General features: G+C 38.8%; 1 protein-coding gene across 1 annotated transcript in view; it reads right to left on the reverse strand.

Moving 5' to 3' along the window:
• The window catches only part of oxsr1b (oxidative stress responsive kinase 1b), an 88,536-nt gene that overhangs the window by 27,975 nt on the left and 35,498 nt on the right, over window positions 1-25,063 (reverse strand). The window contains exons 3-4 of the mRNA XM_036557917.1: window positions 23,107-23,215; window positions 11,929-12,070 (exon numbers count right to left, since the gene is read on the reverse strand). Of these exons, the coding sequence (XP_036413810.1) occupies window positions 11,929-12,070; window positions 23,107-23,215 (251 nt within the window). The remainder of the gene's footprint in view (window positions 1-11,928; window positions 12,071-23,106; window positions 23,216-25,063) is intronic.

Genomic DNA, 25,063 nt, shown 5'->3' on the forward strand with positions numbered 1-25,063 from the left:
ATAGGAGAGGTTATTCAGCTTAATATTCATTAATGGGTATTCGAATAAGGCAAAATATCATGTAATTTGACTGAGTTTACGATGTAGGACTGTAGATAACATCAGGATCCCAGCAGCTGACACTGCATCTCTCGCTCAGCGAAATGGTCAAAGTGGGGCTACAGAGTAAACCTGTCACAATGATTATATAACTTCCCACACCCAAAACTTTGAGATGATCACAATAATTTGAGACGTCTGTAGTAATTTCCCAGTCATTAGATTTCACAATCGTGACATGCGGCAACAAGCAAGTGTGGGGTTGAGCCCAATAAATGTAAAAAATTTAGAAAAAGCAGTAAAAGCATTAGTGACATGTGATGGAATAAAAAAAAAAGCTTTAACTTGGTGCTCTAACGTGTTTGGAGGGCAGCGCTGAGTGGTGTTAGTTGACTTGTTAGCTATGTAGCTAATTCTGATGTGTTTAGCATGTATGATAATTTTTTTGTTGCTTTGTAGTTAATTGCAATTATTTATATGACAATAAGTCATTAGCTAAAATTTCAAAATTGTAACAGTCCTTCTGTAGAGTTTTCCTAGTTTTTGTTATTGTGACAATATGCATTTCTGAGCATATCATGGATATCATTCGTACATAAAGAGCATTGACTGCATATTTCATTCAAACAAAACCATAATTAGTCCTGTTTAATTGGTTTTAGTGCAGTACAGTATGTGCACTATGGAATAAAAATCACTGTATTCATAGTTTTGATAGTTCTAAATGTGAAAATTTCATGATGCGTATCGTTAATCGAGACATTTTGATATATCGTGATATACAATTTTTTCCATATCGCCCACCTCTATACAGAGTAGGAGTGGGAATCTCTAGGCACCTCATGATTTGATTATGATTCAGAGGGCTGCGATGCGATTATAAAACGATTATCGATGCATCTCGATGCATCTTTTTTTTCTATACAGGATTTCTATTTTCTCACTGTGTGAGGACTTCGTAGTTTTAAAGCAAAGTATTTGTAATGATCCATAATGAATTTACTTCCAATATCTTTTATTAACAAATAAATCAAATAGAAGATGTAGCAAGTGAACTAGAAGGCCCTCATTCCCTGCCTTTGGAGCACATGAGACGCTGCTGCCACTCATCTGCGCTAAAATGCGCAGTTACGGTGACATAAGATCCAGTGGTGATGGATCTCCACGCAGCACGTTACAGCCGTCCTACCCGTTTTCTTTAGTGATTTTATAACTTCGGTTTTGGTCTCGTAGAGACGGGGGTGGGTGGGGGGGGGGTCGCTGTGTCAGTAAAATATCCCCTGAGACGGGACGTGTGCAACACAGTGCAAAAGCCCTGTTTCGCAATGACAGAATTGGCGTGCAGACTGCAGGTCACATAGCAACGATGCATTATTCGCATTTATAAGCAGCGCAGTTGGTTTCCTGGCAAGTTAAATCTGCAACGAGAGACTGTCAAACACTAAACAGTTACGAAGATGAAGTCAGCTTGTCTTTCTAATTTTCCCGTTCCACCTTAAATGGTGCCGCTTTTACATTCGGCGCCTCAGTCAGAATTTAAGGTGGAACGGGAAAATACGAACAAGAAGCTGGAGAATAAGTAGCGACTTCAGCCTCATAAGACAGCTGAGCGCTGAGAGACGTTTTACAATAAACTGCTCTAGTTTTGAGGAAAAGTTTTCTGGCGGAGATGGGAGGAAAGCGGCTATTAAAGCTTAAAGCAGAGCAAAATAAATCTGCGCTCTCGTTTATATCGTCTAGCCTATACTAGGACATACTGAGACATACTGGACATTAAATGTTGCGGCTCCTAAGGTGGTTTGATTTTTGTTGAAAGGACAAAATGGCTCTTCTTAACATTTGTGTTGTGACTCCTGACCTAACCTGGCTTTTAATGCAGAGGGAGCCGGTCGGATTTCTCACTCATCCTGTTGTGTTTTTGTTATGCGCCGCCACAGACTGTCCAGGCGCTGCACTTACCCCCTTTCAAGTTCCGCCTTTTGCATTTCGTCAACGTTACGTTATAAATTAAATATTTAGAAAATCGATTTTTTTTTGTGAATCGATTCAGAATCGTTCACGTCCGCATCGCGATGCATCTAATAATCGATTTTTTCCCGCACCCCTAATATAAAGGAACATTACAAACAAAAAGTTCAGTATTTCAAAGACCATGAAGTCTGCGCTACATTTCACCCTGATCTGAAGTGATTTTCCAGGTCTGGAGCTCTAACAGAAATGTCAGACGGCGTGGATGATCTGGTAGTGTGAGAAGGGAAATGAGTCGATCTTTAGCTCCAGAGTGATCAGAGGTGACGTTTTCAAACGTTTTATTTTTACAGTTCAAAATGATGATAATGAGACCAGAAATATCAGATGGTCAGCAATAACTGACAAGCGCAAGGCGACAGCCAACGTGAAAGCGAGCAATGAGGGGAAAAAAAAGCCAAGAGACGTTGCATGCGCAGTGGACTGCAAAGACAGAGGAGCTTTATATGGTCATAATTATGAATCCAGATGTCAGCTGCTACTTCGTAGTAAAATATTTCTCCAGCACTCAGTGTTATATCTGCATTTCTCAACCACATATTTATCCCCAGTTTGCAATTCTGCTATGTATAAAAGAACAAACTGGTCCCGTCCAGTTTAGCTTTGTTTTTGTCAGCTCCAAAATCACTTGGAAAAGTCTCATTACATTAACTTACAGTAAAAGTAAAGAATCGTTTTGCCCTCTCCTGTAAAGTTACTAATTTGGAGATACAAGTCTTATTTTAGACAGCAAAAAAACTTTAAATAATAGCAATATAAATGTATTTCCTCTTTGGATATTTGAATTTGTTTAAAAACAAACAGATATTGAAAGACCAAAAAGGCTAAAATGTCCACCACAAACACCCAACACTGCTACATCATGCTAAATGCTCATAGTTGACAGATGTGAGATTCTGACTTCATTTAATGAGCACAATATTATCCATGTAAAGGGTTTGGTGATGAAAGTCTAAGGTAAAACAGACACTATGACACCCTCCCTAATATCAATATAGCAAAAAAGCCTCCTGGGAAACAGTAATACAACTGATTCTGAACATGCATTACATAATCAAATTCCTTTCTGGTATCAGCGTAATTTAATTTCGCTTGGTTTCAGTCCAAAGCTGGTGGGATTTAGGCCTAATTGCTAAACAAAGGTCAGGCCAGTGAAGGAGTGAATACATGAATACATTAGCCTTTCTAATTCTGGCTGGAATGTGTTAGGACTGACCCACACTGTCCAAGTGGGGGCAGCATAGGAAATATTTTCTCAAGATGCTCAGAAGAGCGAGGCCGGGTCCAGACGTCATAAAACACACTCCATAAAACACACAGAATCTCTTACTACGAGGGGCCTAGTTCTGCTCTCCAGAGAGACAGAACCGTAATCTCTCTCTCTCTATCTCACACACTCAGCTACATTCTGAGGGGCCCCCAGTCTCACACACAATAACACAGCCCCCCTCAGGAATCATAACCACAAACACATGGACTGAGGTCAAAAATGTATCACGAAAACAGAACAACGTGCCCTTAACCAGATATATCTCTGCATTTGGTTAGTGACACAAAGATTTGCTAAAAGAGGCACTAATTGACAGTGTCCCTGACACTTTGAGCTGGTGGGGGTGGCCAATTTAGGGGGTCATGTTCTAATAAGTTCCTTGTAAATGAACACAGGCACAACTTCACAATTAACATATAAGTAACACAACAGTGCCTCCCCACACACAGATTTTAAATTGGCGGCGTGCCAAGGTAAATGGATACCCACCAGTATATTGTATATTTTGACCTTTTAACAACATGCTTTTTCATTTGAGCGCTACATGAAGCCAGCTTGGGAGAGGTGGAGAGCGAGAGAGTGTAAAAGGAGACAGTGAGAGAATTGAGAGAAAAGTTAGCTACCTACTACATGTAACCATTCGTCCAGGCTGATTTTGCTTTCTCTTAGTCTGAAAGAATGGACAGTGGCAGTTACACTACTGACTCATCTAATATCTACTTATCATGATGTCCGAGAAGCACTATGTGGTCATTAAGATAGCTTTAACTTTACTGAACACAGTAAAAAATTGTCGTTTTTCAGATTTTGACATAATTTGAGCATGCCTGTTGCCCTTTACATTGTCTGTAAATTTCATGATGAACGGACCAAAAATAAACGACCCAAAATGACTTGGAAAAATGACTGGTTCCATTGGTTTACATTAAAAACAAAGGAAGTTTTTCCTTCTCCTGTAAAGTTACCATTTTGGAGATACAAGGTTCTCTTCCGACAATGACGAGATTATATATATAACAAGCTTTAAAGAGTCAGTATTTTATATTGGCCTTGGTAAATGTGAATAAGTGCTTTGTTATAATTTCTCCTCCCCACGTAATGAGGCAAAAGTGCAAAAGAAGAGTGACCACTGCTTTGATCTTATTATAAGGCCCAATTTACCCCAATTTCTCCTAAAAGCAGTCCAACACCACTTGCTAGCTAATTCTCCCTCTTAATACGCAATGGAATCGAGCCTGGGGGAGTGAACCCCCAGCACATGCTTCCTCTTGAGACACATGAAGCTCCTCCGCATCAAACTGCAACTAATGCAATGTCTCTGGATGCTTGGAGAAGAACACTAACTGCCTATTGTGATACGTCAGCTAAAAGTAAGATGGGGATGGCTAGAATGATGGGGGGAGGGAGGACAATCTTGAGCACCCAGACTTTTTAAATTAATGAACTGGATACGTTTATAATTACGCTGGGGTAGGTGCTTGATATTCTGTTGTCCACCAGTATTAGACACAGACAATATCACAAATCATAATCATCATATTGGTCATAAAAATTGCAATTAGACGTTTTCCCCAAATTGTTCAGCTCTACCTGGGACATGAATATGAGTATAAACCTGTAAAAATGACACAGCAATAACTCTCAAACATTTGCAAACATTAGTTACAACACCACTGCTCCAGTGCTGAAGCGACGACCTCTCCCTGTGGAGAATTTTAAATTAACATGATGGAAAAGCACTTGATGCAACTGGTACAACACCACATGTTGTCAAGTATTTGTTATCTTTGTCAGCCATCCAGAAAGGGAGTCCACACTATGTGCTATCCACACCTAGATTTCGGCGGTGGGAAACATTCCTGACATCCACAAGCATACCTGATGACTACTAGCTGAGGCAGGCAAGTCCACACAGGCAGTACACTGTATTTACACATGCATGTATGGTAGTGCAACCTAACATGAACATATGCATGCATGCACTCTCTCTCTCTCTCTGTTATATAAGTGTGGTGCTGACAGTGGTAATAAAGATGAGGAGTGGGCATGGCATCTCTAGCAGATCCCTAAGGAGCTTTGAGCTACACTGCAGACTAATGGATAACTCCTATCTCAGTGGAGATACTCCTACTATAGCATATACCTTTCCATCTACATCTGCATCTCTCTCCCTACACAACTGCATGAGACTTAACTTACATTCGGCATCGCAGAAGCTACCGTAGCTTACTAAGAAGCTTCCAGTTCAGCTTGAAATGCTTTTAATCTAGGTAGCTTCGTCGATTATTGTGCTCATGACATGATTACACAACTATAAGTGTCTTCAGAAGCAGCCTTTCTGGTTACAGCCATCAGTAAGGTGGGTTATTCTAAAACAAATAAAGTTACACCAAACAGCAGCTGGGCTAACAACACACTTACATGCATATAGCATTAGTTTATTACATACAACACAACACACAATGTGGGGCTCATGTCTGCCTTGATCTTGTTTTCAGTTTGCTTTTTGTTTGTTTATACCAAGCTGACCTGTCATTGCTCACAATAAACAATAACGTCATCTGTGATGAAGGTGCACAGAACACAACAGCTTAAGATGTTTACATTACAGAACTTGCAAAGTTTTACAAGTTACGCAGTTTAAAATACTATAAACACAATCTTTTTTATTTCACATACTGCACTGTGCTAAATCCAGTTAAACAGGTCTAATTACATAATGAAACATGCAGTAGTTCAGTGTTCTTTAAGTACTGATGATAGCCATGATATGCTTAAAATCGTATACCCACACCTAATATAGAATGTATGAAGTCTACCAAGTAATTTTGGCACTACAGACATATTTTACCTTTTTAGCCATGTTATAATTATAAGTCTGACTGATGCTAAACCAGTGCTGTCCAGGCTTAGACCACCTAAGATTGCAGCTGGATTCTCTATGCCTCAGCGCTAACACCAAGCCTGGAAGACTTCCACAAATACAACAGAAGGAAAAATGGCAACTCTACAAGAAGGTCAAATAATATTTTGAATGGTAGCAACACAATTAAGAGCTGCAGAAATATAACTCACAACAGATTGCAGTTTCAATGAAAGCATATGGATATGAACGGAAGTACTTTCTAGGCCGTACTACCCTTCTATACAGTAATAAAGCACTACATTTCTTTGACTCAGGCCTTAAGAATCACAAGGTACCAATTAGCCGAACTATTATGGCCTACAAAAATAATAAAAGTGCCCTTTCGAAATAAAGTGTCCCGTCATGTATAAGCAAACACTGTTCCCTTAACAATCGCATGTTAATTTATCCTCATTGTGGGACCTGTTATTCTTACTGCATGGAAGGACACTGCAGCTGTTTAAACTAAAATACTAAGCAAACACAATGTGTTGCATCAAAAAAGGCCCTGAAAGACTCTAAATATTTAGTCCACAGCGCTCTAAACACGACAAAAAACTGATTCAGAATTGAGTTCTTTCAATTCTGTGTTATAAACAAACTGTACCACACACACACAATACACTTGTGTAATTGTAAGCGAAAAGAACACTGACAATACTGAAAGCAGGGATATTCAGTTTGAAAGAACCTAATCATGAAAAACAGGGATTTCAGCAAAGGCACTGAATACAAAGAAACACTACGCTTATCCTTTGAGGACAAGGATAAATTAAGTGGTCCATTTATTTATAGATGTCAATGTTCCCTGTGGCCATGCAGGTGTACGTGTTATGAAAATGTCCTGAAGATTTATACCAGCCAATAAGTCTCTCTGCTCCTCGTCATTGGCTAGGTCATTCTGTCCAGTCCAGTGATGAGCTGGACTGACTTTCACCCTGAGGTTCCCATGACAACAACTCATTCTCAAGCCACAAACCTTCTACCCAACCATAAAGCTGTGACAGCACAAACCAATCAAACACATGCTGCTACAACAGGCTTCCCGAGCAATGTTCTCCAGCTTCCCCAACAGCCAGGACGTTCACAAGCTGTTGCCAGATGACTGGCACATTCCAACTCTAGCAACGTCCATCTGACAAAATCCATTTGACTCGAATGAACAGAAACAAAAGAGAAACTGTGAACCACATGCAAGTAATTAGAGCACCATCTGAAGCCTTTAAGGCTAAGGTGCTAGTGAAGCTCATCATATACCTGTAAGGGACAGAGGTCGGAAGTTCATTTTAAGCCCTGCTGCTGGGGCAAACATGTTGATGTGGACGAAGAGACGGAAAGGAGTTCTGCCTTGGGCAACAGCCTCTAATTGCATTCTGCTGGGTCGAGAGTGGATATCATGTGATCCCCTCTGACGTCCCACCAGATACTTTGTCACCCCTCCTCCCCTCTCCACTGCTCACTCATATGATCCAGCTTACAGAGCAAAAACATGCTTCTTGCGCCGATTTTTAATAGGGTATTTCAGTAGTGTACTTAGGGCCAGGACCATTTTACAATTTATCAAGAATTAACAGCAATGAAATCAAACCGCAGAATTAATCAATTTCCATCTATTCTTTTTGGATGCATAAGCGCTGTGCAAATCACTATCCAAAACTCCAGTCCTTGTTTTACTTCATGTACAGCCACAGCAGTGAATCCAGTGTGAGTGAATGTCATACTGATGTGCTGGCACACAAGCAAAACATCATCAAACAGTATTTTACGTTGTATATTTTCACATTAGTAGGTTTTTATAGGCTTAACGCAGTGAAACCTTCACATCAAGTCCAAGTCTAGCTTTTACATCAACACTGAGAACGCAGTACGATGCAGAGGAAGAAAGAATGGGTTCAAAGAGTAGTAATAGCAACAATGAGTAACAGTCCATTCTGCTAAAAAAGTTTCACAAACTTGAACGAAGTTAAGGTTTTGCAGCAGTGCTGCTCGAAGTGCTAAAATGAACAAGAGCAAATGTGAGCTCTGATCTGAGAGATGCAAGTGTTAATATGTTGTCAGTAAAACTCAGACTAAAGCAAATGGAAACTGTCCTACAAATACTGAATTGGTAACTGCAAATCACCTATATCTTTATATAATGGAAAAAAAAAAACATTATTCGAAATATCAAGTTTTATCAATTTTCCAAAAATACTTATTGTTCCAACTCCAGCATTTCTACGTTTAATCAGCTTTAGTTCATGTACAGCTGATTGTTTTCTCTTTCATAGGAGTTTCTTAGTAGGGATGGGCAATTCAGTCAAACTTGATATTCACATTACAAAAAGCATTAGAAAAATACCCTCTCAACCTTGTTTGGCGACAACACATAGCATCCAAAAACTAGAAACAATTGCTTTTGATGAAGGTGCTCACACTGCCACTGGTTAACACTTTCCAGCACTGCTCGCTGTCTCTGTGCAGCATCTCTCAGCTACTGCCTTAAATCAAATCCAGAACCAAATCACAAAAGTCACAGTTGGTGAGACGTACCATAAAATCTAAGATAACCATACAAGTGCTACGTTACTTAATTTTACCAGCCGACTCACATCAGAACTTATTTCACCTCCTACCTTTTAGCTTAAAAACAGTGTCTGTGATGCTGAAAGTTTTTTTCCATTCAATACATATTAGAAGAGTGTAAAATGAACCTGAACGTGATGTTTATGAAGCCTTTCCTGCAATGCTTCCTATGTGCTATAGCTGAGCTTTGTATCTCCTGGCTCCTCACTGCCCTCTGATGGAGCATAGAGTTCAGACATCTCATGGCTTTATAGGAAAGTCAGAAAAGTAAAATTGTTAATCAAAAATGATAATTTACTACTAAGTTTTTTAGACCATCATGACTATTTGATGGACATTTGAGGCAAAATTCTCATTCAAACTTTATTATTCTGAACTTTCAGTATACAATGTTAGTAAGCAGCTAAGTTGATTATCAAAAATAGACAAAGTTACTATTTGAATTTTAGATATTCAAAACTATTTAAAAAAAATTGACTCAACCCAACTTCAAATGTAGCTTCATGTTATTTTAGCACGATACGACTGACCTCAAGGTCCTTTGTATGACACTGCCTGTTCAGATGGTTAATTTGTACTGAATTAATTTTGAATACAGCAAAACTATGCATGACTTGTTTTTTGCTCTTCCAAGAATGTTCCCAGTCATATGATGGCAAAGTGATGAGCTCTGCCTGATTGAGATTCTGAGCCACATGCTAGCAAGATGCAGGTACTTAACTAGGCTAAAAGGTCATGTATTATTGACACGGTCTGCTTTAACTGGCCCCTGCACTATACAGAGGAAAACAAGAAATGAAAAGAAAGCAATTAATATTAAATCCACCAAACTGGGATGATATGAATTGGAAGCATTCAAGCGATGTTGAACTGGAAGTTCTAGGGTGGCTGCATGGTAAGAAGTCACACTGCGATAACAGCAATGAGTAAAAGGTTCTCTTAACTCGTCCTGATATTTACAGATTGCCCAAAATCATGAAATACTGTATGTACAAAAACACAACCCAGAGGGTGTTACAAGTACATGCAAATTCATTATTTAAATGTTCACATATCTTCAAGATGAATGGCTTCACTGGCAAAACAAAAAGCTTGACGGGCTTTCAGGCATCCACATGCAGGCCTCACAAAGCAACCACTACCACCTCAGAGCATTCAAGTGACGTTACATGAGTAGTGATAATATGGTGCAGAGCTTTTTATTCATTAAAGGAAAAATGACAGTCAAAAGATTTCCAAACCTTGAAAGAAAAGTGCTGGAAAAATAAGATTTTTATAGATACCTCCAGATACGTCACTATTTTGATCGTAAAATTAAAAACATTGGACATGAATGAACCAATATTGCAAGTAATTCAATCAAATTCAATCAGTCAAAGGCATTATATCTAGATTATATAAGGGTTTCATACAGAGAAAACCTTATTTTACACAATATATTAAAAACAAATGGGAAAAGGAAGGCAGCTTTGTCATTATTTCAAAAGGTTAGTGGTCAAAATTATGTGCCTCACAATGGAAGTACACCAATTCATATGTATGGTGGGAGTTTAGATGAAGGTGTCATTCGTTTTTTTGTTACTCCTAAACAAAAAGCACATTTTACGGGGCACGTAGCTCCACGTTGGAGACTATGCGAGAATCAGGCAGCCAACCACTGGCATATATTCTGGGAACGTCCAATAATAAAGCATGCCTTACACACTGCACCTTTAATAAATCTTCATATTTATTTTACTTTTTTTGTTACCACGTTCAATGATGTTCACATACACACAGATCACTAGGCACATGGGGCTGTCAACTAGGTGTCACCCTGAGGAACTCTTGATTAATGTGCCCCACACTGAAGCTCACTATAACTTCCCAGCAGATCTATGACTGGAGGTCTGCAGTACTCTTCATCTGTAGGTTGAGGTTAATGGAAATGTGATCTCCATCTCTGTCTATGATGGTATTTCACCAGCTTGTCCGTGCAAATACGCAATCAATTAGCTAAGTGCCGTAGCTCCTATTCTCTCCATGGTGGAGAAATGCCTTTCGAATCACCAAATCTGTGAGCTTTAAAACTGCTGAGCTCACTATTCAACTCACGACTATACACAACGGATACATTTACTGATATATTGCATCTCGGGAAGCCTGAGGCTTGAAGAGACGACGCCTTATACACATTAGCTTAAGTGTCATGAAATTGAGTTTAATCTAATGTGCCTGTGTTGGTAAGCATTTGTTCTCCTATGTGGATACATACTGCTGTACTATGCAGTTCAGACATACTTGGCAGCTTTCCAAGCAATCTCAATTAACTTCTAGTGTGGTCCTAGGAGAAAACTTGCAGATATACAGCCATCTATTTCAACACAGATATATATATATATATATATATATATATATATATATATATATATATATATATATATATAAATAAATAACTCTACATAGAATATGCTTCTTTAATAGGGAACCCCTGCGTAATACAGACCAAATCACTGTCCACTACATGAACATTTCAGAGGAAATTCCACTGATTTTCGGTAACATTTCTGCATAATTAAAAAGTTTCTGGAGAAAACAAAATCATTCAGAATGTTTGCCATTCTAGAGAAATCAAGCCAGAATTGTTCATGTGTTGTGGTGAAAGAATAAGACTTCTCTCAATTTTTTACCCCAAATGGTTACAAAAACAGTGCCTGATGCCTGAGACATTGTTTTGAGACAGACTTTTAAAAAACAATCATGACAGAACGGTACATACAGCATCTCTTCAGCCACTGAATGCAGTACTTTACATTGTGTGAAAATTTCATGATGAATGGAATGATAGAAATGCTCCTACATGACTTAAAATCTCTTTGCATTAACTTACATTAATAGTAAAGAATGTTTTGCCTTCTCCTGCCAAACTAACATTTTTTACACAGCAAGGATATAAAACTCAGAAGACACAGGTGGGTTCACCGGTTATTTTACACAGTAAATAAAATGGCTAGTATTGCTTTATAGAAATCACAACCCCTGGTTTCCAATCACCACCACTGTTAAAAAAGAATTAACCCTTTGAAATCCACCTTTAGGTTTATGAGGACATTTCCTTAATAATACGTAAAGACTGTCTTACCTGTGAATCTGCCCATTTTTGTGCAAGTACTCGAGTCCTTGTAGAACTTCTTTCAGAATGGTAGCTATACTGGGCTCATCCAGCACTCCAGTCTTGTGCTCCCCTCTTGAAATAATGTGCTTGATGACATCCAGGACAGAGCCTGATGGTAAGAAAAGACAGGACATGGCATCAGAGAGAGGTCCTTAGAGCACTCTATACACAGAACCAGTGCTGGGCCATACAATGTTGATTTCACTGTACTAAATAAATAAATAAATAAATAAATAAATAAAAACCTGATTAACAGCAGTGCATGTCTGTTCCTTACTGAGTTATTAGTACATAGCTCAACATAAATAGAAAGTTCTCTTTCTGCAAATCTGGTTAAGGTCACTCACAGCACACCATGAAAGTAACTTTTTTCATCATAAGTGTTCTTGGATTATTGAGTAATTGGCCACATTTGACACCACTTACAGAAAAGTCTCAAATTTCACATGTAAAGTGTGCAAAAACCACGTCTACAAATGATCATCAATTCACACGTGAACACGTTTTCACATGATCACACAATTCCTAACACGATCTATTTTTAACTTGTGAAGTGTGCAAAAACTATGTTTACAGGTGATTCAACTTTTTTCCCCACATATGAACACATTTTCACGTGATCACATGATTTTTCACGTGATTAAACATTAACGTGTGCAAAGACCATGTGTTTATTCTGTAAAGGACAACCTATTAGTATTTCACGACAGATTTTTTTATTCTATTATTTAGATTGGAAAAATCTGGCTCAAACACTATAGAACTGTATTGAATTAAATGTGTTTTGCATTCATTTACCAGACTTTTAAGTGACCACTACAACTGCCCCCACCATCTCGTACAACTAGTTCCACCCAGGCTAGCTGTAGCATTTCACTTTCACCAATTTTAGCTGAATTATTCATAAACGGTAGGTGCTGGAAACAAAGTTTAGTGTCATTTGTAGCCTACGTGTAGGTTATTTAAAATTAAAAGAGAGCATGTCTATGCACATATATCATGTGTTGTGTGTTTTGTGGTTAAAATGAAGAATTGACAAATTATGTTGTATTGTTGTATTGTACAGTTCGAAATCCAGTGGGAAACAAAACATTGGGACTAGAAACGAAATACGGGCCATCGAAAGAAAATTTTAGCGATGGCCATATACAGAGCCAAGCAGAGAACAGCCACGAAGGCAAAGAAGTCATACGGAAAAGGAAGAGAGTACACAGCGTCTTCTGTCTGCACGTTTCTATTGGTTGACGTACCTCCACGTCAGACTCCGCTGCAGCAAAAGTTGGAATGGTTTGAACTTTTTCGATGCTCGATGATGCGTCTTTTCACTGCATACAGACGCAGCGTCCAAACTGAAATACACTGGAGGACTGCGCTTCAGACGCTGTGTCAGCTTCTAGCGTGTAGGCACTCTAACACGTTTACTGTATTAGCTGGTGCAAAACTAAAGAAGCAAACTGCAGACAACAAACATGTCTTGATCACATCCAAATCGTGTACATTTTCACTGAGCCATCACTATAAATATGTCCATGGCAGGTCATTACCTCATTTTGAATTGTACTGTTTGTGAGGATTCATTCAATAATCCAGCTGATACCTTAAATTTATACATAGTGTTCAGCTCAGCATTACACCATGGGTTCAGCAGGCAGTCCCTGTAACAGACTTCAGTGCTGTATCTGAGGGTCAGAGCACACACTAGTTCTCTGGCAGCTGTCCAGGAAACACTGTCTCTACAGAACCATCTCTTAATTAGATTAAGTAAAACAAGACTCTTTTTCTGTGAGATATACAGCAGCCATAAAGGCAAACGCTTCAAGGTAAACCGCATAGTTGATCCCAGTTTTTCCCATGACATCTCTGTTTGGACAAAAGCCAAAAATGAAAGAACTGTACTATCAGCATCTTTATTGCTTGATAGCATCTTAAGTGCACTTGAACGGAAGCCAGGCCCCTTTGGCTGAGGAAGCTCCTAGACAGACAGAGCAAGCTGACGTAAGCGTCCCAGGCTGAGATACAAGCCGAACTGCTGAAAGAGGCTCCTGATGCTGGAGATTAACATTTCAACAGTTTTGACTATTTGAACACACATATTTTTAAACAAATAATATTTAAACATCCCAATGTGAAACTTTAATCACAAAGATAACCTAACATTCTTGCAAATATGAGCAAAACCTTCACGTTTTAGAGTTTTGTTTAAACAACAAATCTGTGTTTAACTGCATTGTTGGTTTGTATATTTTCTAAAGATGTACAATAACACTTTTTCCCTTCTGATACCGATACTTGATCCTTTAGTGTCAGCCGATACCGAGTACCGATACTGATACTAACACTATCTAACCTAACTCACCTATAAATCATGATATTTCTACAATTACGGCTTTGTGTTTTTTTCTGGCTTGGTTGAAGTGACGGGCCACGAGACCCCGCTGCTGAGTGATACAGCTGACCGATGGAGGAGCGCCGCAGACAGGGCTAGTGGACGCACAAGCCCGGCTATCAGGCTGCTATGCTAAAGGCTAAATCGAAGCCTAAATTGGTAAACATTTCACGATAATGTCCTGAGTTTTGAGCACAAAGAATCTCGTAGTCTTCAGCTGAATAAAAAAAGCTCTGCGCTGATAAAAGATGCCTAACAGCAGCACATGTAATTTCCATCCTTGTGAAATTTCAGGGAAGCGGCTTTGCTTGTGCTTCTTCCCTCGGGAACAATTTGCATGTCAGGAGGGAAAGAAAGACGCATGCACAGTCCTGGAGTGAAATTCTCAGAACCAGAATTCCAAGAAAGAAGAAAGCAGCACAGATCTCAATGACCATCTCAAATAAAACTCACTGGAAAGGCAGCATGGGTGATTTGGTACGTGGAGACTGGAGGTCCTGAGATGTGCCGTTACTGAAATGGGCAGTGTGCCCATTAGATTTATCTCAGTGTGGCCAGGGCATGAAGCCAGGACAGAGCCACGAGGATCTTTATTGGCGCTCTGCTTCAGGATGCTCTCCATCTCCAGTCCGCTCAATAACAGATTCATTTCAGAGTGCAGAGGGGTCACGGAGGCTTTCTCGGGATTGAGATGAGCTAAACTGTCCAGTTACAGTACCGCAGGGCGAGAGAAAAAGAAGAGGCAGAGAGAAGATGAGGCATAAAGTTCAGGCTGATAGGGTAGGCCACTTAATTTCTCTAAACTGATTGCATATCTTCAGTTCAGCCTTCTCAACACAATCTCCCTGGTGGTCAACTGCAGTGCACAGAAAAGGCCCAGCGGGGGCTTTAGCCTCAGCCCCATCTGCCCTCTGGTTTGGTATGTATGATAGTTGTATTTCACGTTCCCTCCATGACTGTTAAAAATCAGATTTGCTGAGGTTCATTTGGTTCATAGAGAACGCGCTAATGGGTCGGTTTCATTAGCTCTGGCCTGTCGCGGCTGCATATCACAAAAGCACTAGAAATCCCTACGATAAAGCACCAGCTACGACTCCAAGAAAGCAACACATTCCGTAACAGGTTATTTTGATCAAACAAACAGGTGAGCAGTAAGTAACTAACCTAGTGGATAACACTAAAGCTATGTATCCTGGTGACTGGGGTTCAGTTTAATCTCTGGTGCAAATGGTAATGTTTTATGCCCCACCCACAGGTACATGGACATTTTGAGAGCGTAGTTTTTTTCCCCCTCAAAGTTTTGGCCTCCCATCCAAACAAAACAGCAGTTAATTGAAATGAACGTTTTTGAAAACGCTCTGCAGGAAGAAGATTTGTGTTCAGTGTTTCTGTGTGGACAGTTTTCTGACAACACTGACGTCACACCATTAAATTGTGCATTTGAATTTGGACTGCAAATATTAAAAATCTCAGTGAAGATATATGACAATGATTATTAACCAAACTCTGATTCAAAATAAATCATAACTCCATAATTCAAATGGAATGAAAAGCGAGAAAAAACCAGAAAAGCTTCTCAGCCTGATCAGGACTGTGTGGATGTCTCAGAGATGGTGCTGTAGTCATGGCAACATAAACAAACCCATAGCAAGAGGCAAGTTTTCTTCTGCTTTTTCGGCCTTTATTTTCCAGCAGATCTGTAGCACACGGTTCAACTGATCTGACTGAAGGAATGGTTGGTGAGTGAGTGAGCGAGTGAGTGAGAGAGAAAAGAAGAGAGAGAACTGTTCAAAATTAGATTTGCATTACTGCTGACAGCCAAACTCAGGTTAATCTGGATTGCTGTGTATGTAAAGCCCCCTACTGAGCTGGCTGGCAGGCAGGGCGCAGACTCGAGCTTTGCCCAATTCACAGCGTTCAAGCCTGCAATTTGAGGGACGTGCTTGATTCTAATCCAAGGCCCTCTTGGAAGCAGCTGGAATGAGATGTTTCTCAGAACTCTTTTGCAGCACCTAATGGAAAAGCTGTAGAGCAATTCCCTTGATTCCACAGCAGGCAAAGGCTCTTTGTCCACAAGCCACTGGAACTGCCGTCGCTGGTTTCCTGTAGGCCGCGGGTTGGCATGGAAGGCATGAATTAACACACGCCCACTGGGTCAAAGAGCAGAGAAGCGTGCCAGGTCAGTGACTGGGGAAGGATCAGCGTTTCAGTGAAGGAGAGAAGGTCAGGAGGGGCGAGGAAAACATAGGAAGCATCTGCTGTTGAGCAGTAGGTTAGGACCATGGGAAAAAGCCAAGTCAGTTTATGATTCCCTTTAACAGCCACTGCTAAGCTCGAGTTTACATCATGAACTATAATCACTGGGTGACTATAGGTCATGATGTATTAGGCCAATTTAGTTCAACTTTGGTTAGCCTACAATACATTGTGCATCATTACTGACACCATGGAACAAAAAATACTAACAGTCAGTAGTGGACAGTACAGCCAAAAATGTAAATAACGATATATAATTACAATTTTAAATAATTAGCCAACTACAGCTTTATCTAGTTAATTTGTCTCATAAACCTAAACGTTTTTATAGATTACTGTGCAACAGCTGGCAGAGAATTAATAACCAATATTACCATGTTTCACCTCCTCCTTCCACCCCCACCTATCAGGAGAGAAAATGCTCATCTAGCTCAGAGACACTGCCCTGATATGGCTTTTCATTGAGAAATATGTCATGGTATGGGAGGAATTAGGGGTGGGCAATATGACCATATTCTATTGTTATTGCTCTAAATTACATCGCAATTTGATTTTCTGAGCAAACCGTGGACATCGTCAGTACTTATATAACACTGACCAAACTAACAGTTTCATTACAAGGTGATTTAGTTCAGTTTATAAAACACTACATAAAATCACTAAGTTGTAGGCTTATTATGATTATAGTATTCTTTTATATATGGCACTACATGTTCTATTTTGTCCGTTCCAACTTATTAAACCGCAGAAAATCCAAAAATCTTGATGCATATCGTGTATCAGTAAAATGTCTCGAAGTATCTTGTCGTAATATCTTTGCCATATCGCCCACCCCTAGGAGAAATATGCGTCATGGTTTCCCACTCACACCTTCTTCAAATGTTCTTTAGAAATCTACCCTTATTCATGTGCATTAATTCCTGTAAGAAACCCCCGTAAACAAATACAAGAATCACCTAAATCCCACGTGACAAACACAAGGCCCACAGGCCAAGTCAGGCCTGTTGCACAATCCTATCTGGCCCACGAAATGATCTTAATTTTCTATTATTATTAGCCTGTTTCCCAATACACCACACTACAATCCCCAGCATGGACTGCAACATCCCCAACAACCATCTATGGAACAACAGTTACACCACAAAAAGAAATGATGCCAAGTGTCCAGTTCAAGCAAATACGCAGAAAACAGTATTTTTTTTGAATAAATAATGGCACACTCTGGCATAAATATAGGCGTTCTCTGAACCACTGATTTGTTGAGATTTTTTAAAATAGCCCTTTTAGTGGTTGAGTTTGACAGCCTTGACCTAAATAGTAAGTTTTAGAAAGGCAGTATAGTGTGTATACCAAAACACTGCTTGACCTGAAAATACTTTCAGTAAGCAGTCACATGGTTGCTTTGGATATGCTCATGAGGACTACAATGGATTTGTAAAAAGGCTTTGCTTTTCATATGAATCGAGGTCAAGAGACAACACTTTCAATCAGGACTGGCTTTCAGAACATAGCCTACTGACACACATCGAGATGCACAAAATCACCCAACACATGCACCTTTAGAGATATTTTGTATTCTAATCGCTGACCTGTGTTTGGACTAAGCATAATGATGAAGATCCAGAGGCAAGAACATCTGGTGGGCTTTAGATTTGATTGGCTGCCATTCTCTTGGACATGCCACAAACCAGCGCCATGCAGGGACCTGCTAAAGGCCGAATTACACTTTACCACGTGTGCAACATGAGTTTGCATCATGCACAGATGTTCGAATAGCTGTTGGCCAATACACGTGCATGTAATATTAATGCTAAATTTACCAAACCAGAACATATAAAAAACAAAGAACAAACTTGCAAACAGTCAAACACTGTACCTCACCAGTATACCTTTACTGGCGATGTTCAGGCTTTGCGTCATTCAAACTTGCGGCCCTTAAATAGAATTTAACTGGGTATTTACATTTGCCATAAAAGCCCTATTAAAAAAGAATGTATTATCGTCATTGCTTTTCTTGCCAAAAAAAAAAAGTCCATTATTACTATACTACTGATAAGTTTTCTAGGGCTTATTTAGAACAGAATTACATATTAAAAGAAAACAGATAAGACAAATATTTTACTTTTGCCCATCTTAAAGCTGGAAAGAGCAGATTTTCTGGATTTTAAATTGGCTGATAGATGGAGGTGTTGTGAATCACTAACAGTTATCACCAATCGCCAAATCCTCAGCAGCCTGTTTCAGTACCCAACTGAACACACCCATGTCCACCTTCTCCTTGAGGAAATCACTGACACAATATTAAGGGCCAAAGGATCAAGCGGACAAGTGTCAACTTGAGCAGCAGAACTTGCCCAGAGATTAGAGCAATCTGACACATTTCCCTTTTCAAACCCCCATAAACAGCAGATAAAGCCTCTTATTAGCCACAGCAGTAAACTGCTTTAAAATACTTATTATTTCAACATCATAACATTCAAATTGCTGGGTTTTAGGTTGCAAACTACTCCATCTGTTATACATTATCATTGATAATCTCATCAACTTCCTCTGCTTGCTATCTAGTTAGCACGCTACACAGCTAACAACAAAAAGAAAAGCACAACACCACGGCTCTACAAAAAGGTTATAGCCAGACAAAGAAATTATTCACAAATTTAATGAACGTTATGTTGAAATGTCTGTTGCAAAGTTTGCATGGCTAGCTGATTAGCTCAGTAAGGCTAACCCAGGCAAGGGTGAACACATTCTACTTGAAAAATTCACTCCTCATTGTCCCCTCCTAGCCTCATACTGCGAGTGGTCACTTGAGAAATGTGGGTGTAATGCATATCCGAGTGGTGAGTCAAAGTGGATGAGGGCATGAAACTCCAGAATGCCTAAAGGAGGTCACAAACTGACTCGACAGGGTGTGAATACCGGAATATTTTATGAATAAAAATATTCAAATTCCTTGATATTCTGGGTATTATTCAAAAACCTTGTTTGTGAGCTCCCCAAATATCAATCCCATAATTCTTGGTCTGACAATCTGAAAAATAACATTTCTGTATGACTACCCCAAGTGTTCATTAAGGGGGTCAAAATGACCCATTTTCATTTCCTACAGAATTATGAATCCTGAATTTTTTTTTAAATGAGTCAATTACTCTATTTTATTCCTTGACATTCCATGACTTCATCAAAAATGGTTGTGATCATATCTATTTCAAAAGATATTTTGATATGACTATTGTCTGTCAACTCCTTTACTACAGGATCTTGATTTGACCTTGAATTGATGTTTTATTTATAACTTTATATCTTTGTCAAAATTTTAATTCACGGCCACTTCATGTGCAAATACTGTATTTTTTTTAACTCTCTTATATGACGTTCAGATATTCTAAATCAGCTAGCTATCAACCAACAAGAGCTAATTTTAGCAAGCAAATGTTGTGTTGCTTCTCCTCTATTACTACTAGAAATGTTATTGAGGAACAAATTAATAAAATGGAATAAATGGAATGGAATCACCAGAATGAATGAAAGAAGACTAAGCTATCTATTCTGGTGCCTCTTTGCCCAACCAGTCGAGGAAATATTAATGCTTTTTAAATAGTACTGAAGTGCATCTTTATTTATTGTTTATGTAGAAGGGAAGTGATCAAACATGATTGTGCATCATTAAAATAGTAAATTATTTCATTAAGTTAAAGAGAAGGATAAAAACAGGGTAATTTTTCTTTGAGGACAACCTCTGATTCCAATATGGAGTAATTCTGACTCCCTTTTATGCAGTTGTATAGGTTTTGGGTCACGCATTCTAAGTCAATTTAAACTTTAGCAATATATTATATAGTCTTTTAAACTCTAGCCTTGTAACTGGCATAGAATCCATGACCCAAAATCTCTCATTCCATTCATTCTGACTCCCTTTTATGCATTTGTATAGGTTTTGGGTCATGCATTGTAAGTCAATTACAAGGATAGAGTTTAAAAGGCTAAATAACACACATTACTAAAGAGTGAATTTGCCCCATTAGTCTGAATACACTTTGTTAGACACATGACTGGTCATGATGCAGCTTCCTGATTTGGTTTCCTTTGTGTATAATTTGGACCAAAGTGAACCAAAACTCCTGTTTGCATATGTGCTGATGTGAAAACAGCATGGGAGGAAGGAGGAGTCCATCTCTAGGGAGGCTATAAATGAACAGCCTGTGTGATTTCAGGGGAACCCGCTGCATCTCTCTGCTGTCAACCGTTTAGGCAGTCTGTAATCTCCCTGTCTGCTGATCACACCTGATAAAGCATGGCTGAGACACCTCCACTGCTCTGCAGTCTGCACTGCGCATCTGCACATGCAGCTATTTTCGGAAAGAAAGAGTGCATTGAAATGCTGTATATAATACAAATTCAAAATGCAGGTCTACCATGACAACGACAGACACTGGAGAGATCTGCTCACGATAAACTAGTGCACTGCTAATGAGCTTCCTTTTCCTGTCACCTCTCACTTTCATCAAACTGTCTGTGCTGCTGCAGTGTGTTTCTGTCCTGTTATTGCCTCAGCCCGGTGATTAGCCCAGTCAGGGAGCCCCTGGCAGACCCCAGCTAACAGCCCCACGATCACTCTCCAGTCTAACGCTCATTACCGCCTGCTACACTCACTGCATGAGCTGTAGGGCTGCACAATATGAATAATCAATGAGATGAGCAATAAAGTGGTAGCACGTTGGATGATGTGAGATGTGATAATCTGCAGTTAAAACAATAGTTTAACAATAGTTAGATGTAGCTGATCAGTCAAGACACATTTTGCTTCTTTAGTTGGAGCACTGGAGCTACGAGGCTAATGCTGCTAACAAACTGTTAGAAATCAATAGTCACCCGAATCTTTCCTGTGAATGCATCCCCAAAACTTCTCTCAACTCACTCAAACAGCATCCAGGCCTTCTTTAAAGTGATGCAGGCTTGTTGATGTGGTTTGAGACACAGCATGAGCTACTGTGAGCTATAAAAATGAGCAAAACTTCACAGAGCCAATTTAGCCAACAAGTGTTGCACTAAATTCTGACCCCCACCATAATCCGACATCCTTTCATGTCACATATGCATTTAAATGCTACCGATTTGTCATTTCCACGTACAAATAAATCAGTGTACATTTTCAAACTGAAGATATCTTTTTATGAATAAAAGCAACAGAAATTGGACACCAAACATGTCTTGGTTGATCAGCTACTTCTAGGGTAAGCAGAATACCATGTAAATTACTTCTTTAAACCGCTCAAAACATATTTGTTTAGGTCAGTGGTCACCAGCCCTGGTCCTGGAGATCTACCTTCCTGCAGAATGTAGTCCCAACCACAGTCTACTGCACTTGTTCCAGCTAATAAACATCTTCTGAAGTCAATGATTGACTGAATCAGATGATTTAGTGTTAAGTAAGAAGGAGGCAACATTTTAGCTGCAGGTGGGAACTGACTTCTGCATGAAAGCAGATCTCCAGGAAGAAGACTGGTTTAGATGTTCTGTTACTGTGGGCCGCTGCGATATGTTTAAGGTATAAATTCATAATGCAACAATACAATTCATCATGAAGCCCTAATGAGCTGCCTTTTGTTTTTTTTTTATTTGTTTATTTTTAAATTAATGCAGATAACCTGAAAAATAAACACCTTCACAGCGAGACTACTGGTGATCAGCACAGCCTTAAATGTGAATGCTCCTGTGTAAGACCGACCACAAAGCAGTGGTTTTAATACCAGAGTTATTCTAGCCTAGTTCGAAAATCTGCCAATATAATTTTTACCCTATAGTGCAGTCTTGATTAGTGTAGTAAACTGTTCTAGCTAAGCTTTCCAGAACGTTTTCTGGTAGTGAGGTGAGGTTTACAACAGTTCAGTATCACTTGCATTAATTATTGCTGTTATTTCATTCAATAATAACTTATACAATGCAGCTTAAAATCCTATAAGCTAGACATCAGAAGTTATGTTAAGATGTTTTATTCAATATTTGAAGTGTTTTGGGAACATCTAGAACTCATTTAATTATTAAAAATACTAATCATCTATTTAAAGTACTATCATGAAAAGTCTTCTGCCATGAGATTTCTAATATGAGCCATTCTGGATGCTAACTTAATAAGAACTTAATTATCATTATAATACAGCTTTCTGAACCATTACAGAATCATCTATTGTTCTGTTCATCATTCTGGACACATCTAACACTTCCAACTTATTCTCGACAATACAGCTTCCTACTAATTAGTAAATGTCAAGAGTTGTAGCATCATCTGCACTTGCAAAAGCAGAAATGAAAATATACCTTGCTATCAAACTGAAATCACACAGGATTGATAACTAGATAACTAGCTGGGAAAAATAACAAACACAAGGAGATAAAGAAGTTACAGGGACTGAGGCCAGTTTTTATGGGTCAGAAAACTCTCAGGGAAACGGGCCAATGAGAGGGAGACTGGGTGATAAAAAGAAAATAGAGGGCTCACTTACCACCACTGAGAAGCTTCATCACCAACCACAGCTCATCCTTCACTACGAAGGAGGTATAATACGAGACGATGTTGGGATGGTGGCACTGGCTCATGGCCTGAATCTCTTTCTGCAGAGAGAGGGAGAGAGAGACAGAGAGAAAGCACCAACAGTCAGCATCAATTCAATTTAGTTCAAACTTTTATTTAACTGGAGATGCCAATAAACAACACAGGGATCAAATGACAACAATACGATCATTACAAACAATAAGCTAATAATACAGTAAAAATAATAGTGACAGAAAATTACACAGTTGTATTTTTTCTAAGTTTGAATAAGTCTGAATTTGACCCCCCAGTCAATATACATTTCTGTGACAATAAGTTGTAGATATGTGAAAATAACTTGTCCTCCACAAGAAACAAACTTAACATATTGAAAAAAAATAAAACATGTCCCTTAACTTTTGCACAGGCCACATTTTCACATATAAAATTCAGCAAATAAACAGTAACTGTGCATTAAATGTGCCGATGTTTGTTCTATGTAGGGGATGTCTGTTTTCACTTCAACAAAAACATAATTTGACCAGGGGTGTCCAAACTTTTGCATTCATTTGTAAGTTGAAAAAGATCTAGCAGATTATCGTAGAAAAATCCTAGAGGAAACACTGATTAAAGTATCTGCAGATAATGATTTGATAATGATAATCTGATTTTTGTATTTTCACACATAATACAACCACACATTGCACGCTTTTAATGACACGTATGTAAAACTTAGTCAAACCAATTAGAACACTTATCTTTGTGTTTGTGTGTGTATATAAATGTGGAATAACTACTTTATAGTGGAGTGAAAACACAATTTCAAATTGCTCCAAGATGTGTGAAGTAGCTCAAATACTGAGACCCAAAATGAAAAAGAAAAAAAAAAATTGTAATTAGATATACAGGCAATGACTGCATTAAATATTTAAAAATAAACCTTAATGAGGTTATTTATTTAATAAAAATTCTCATTACTGCAACACAGTGAGGCTTTAAGATAAATCTGTAAGCACTGATTTTTTCCCCCAACTTTTCATAAGCTGTATATATTTGTATACATTAAAAAGTAGTATTTTGCAATTTTCTCACAACACACCGAAAGTCATTGAGGTTTTTCTTTTTACTCGTGGTTTACGGTGTTGTGGAAATCATTAAAGCGATTTGATAGTTAAAAGAAACACAAACTAATTTTTTTCTCATTTTAAAAAATTGAAAAAAAAATCATCAATACTGGTAATGAGAAATGCATATGTGGATACTCTGATTAAAGTAAAACAAAAAATGTTTTTGCTGTACCATACACACCTCTGATTAACATACAAAATGATACGAATATTTTTTATTTGCGTGATGCACATATTTATGACACATATTTATGGATATGTTTTGAGGTGGATTCAAGAGAATTACCCGGTTACTGGCAATGGTGGTTTTACATCAAAAGCACAGGCAGAAAATTCAGGATGTTCCCACGGAGCATGCTTCCAGCAGCATTCCGCTCACGGCAAGTAGCTAGATCAGCTGTGTTTTAACGAGCTTTAACCCGTTTAATCTTATTTAATTCTTTAAGTTTTAACCACAGTAAAGCACTACCACTGAAAATATTCCAAGTTCTCATTTTCCACTTTGCCTTTAAGACCACTGCCGCAGGGCGTGGAACCTAAGTGGAAAAAAAATAGTGCACACAAATAACTGTGATTGGGCTTAATATCTCCTTTAAAGGGCATTCATCACGGAAAAAAACAAATTTTCCTCACTTGATGTAGTAAACATTAAAAGCGTACTGTTCAGTGCCCAGTCCATAAAGTCTGTATATGGAGTGCAATCTACAAATGCCCAGTCCATAGGGTCTGTACATGGAGTATAATATACAAAAACGGCCCGTTTTGAAGTCACCGTTTTTGTGATGTCATTAAAATCGAGCT

The sequence above is a fragment of the Colossoma macropomum genome, unplaced genomic scaffold (genome assembly GCF_904425465.1).
Source record: "Colossoma macropomum unplaced genomic scaffold, Colossoma_macropomum, whole genome shotgun sequence".
Lineage (NCBI taxonomy): Eukaryota > Metazoa > Chordata > Actinopteri > Characiformes > Serrasalmidae > Colossoma > Colossoma macropomum.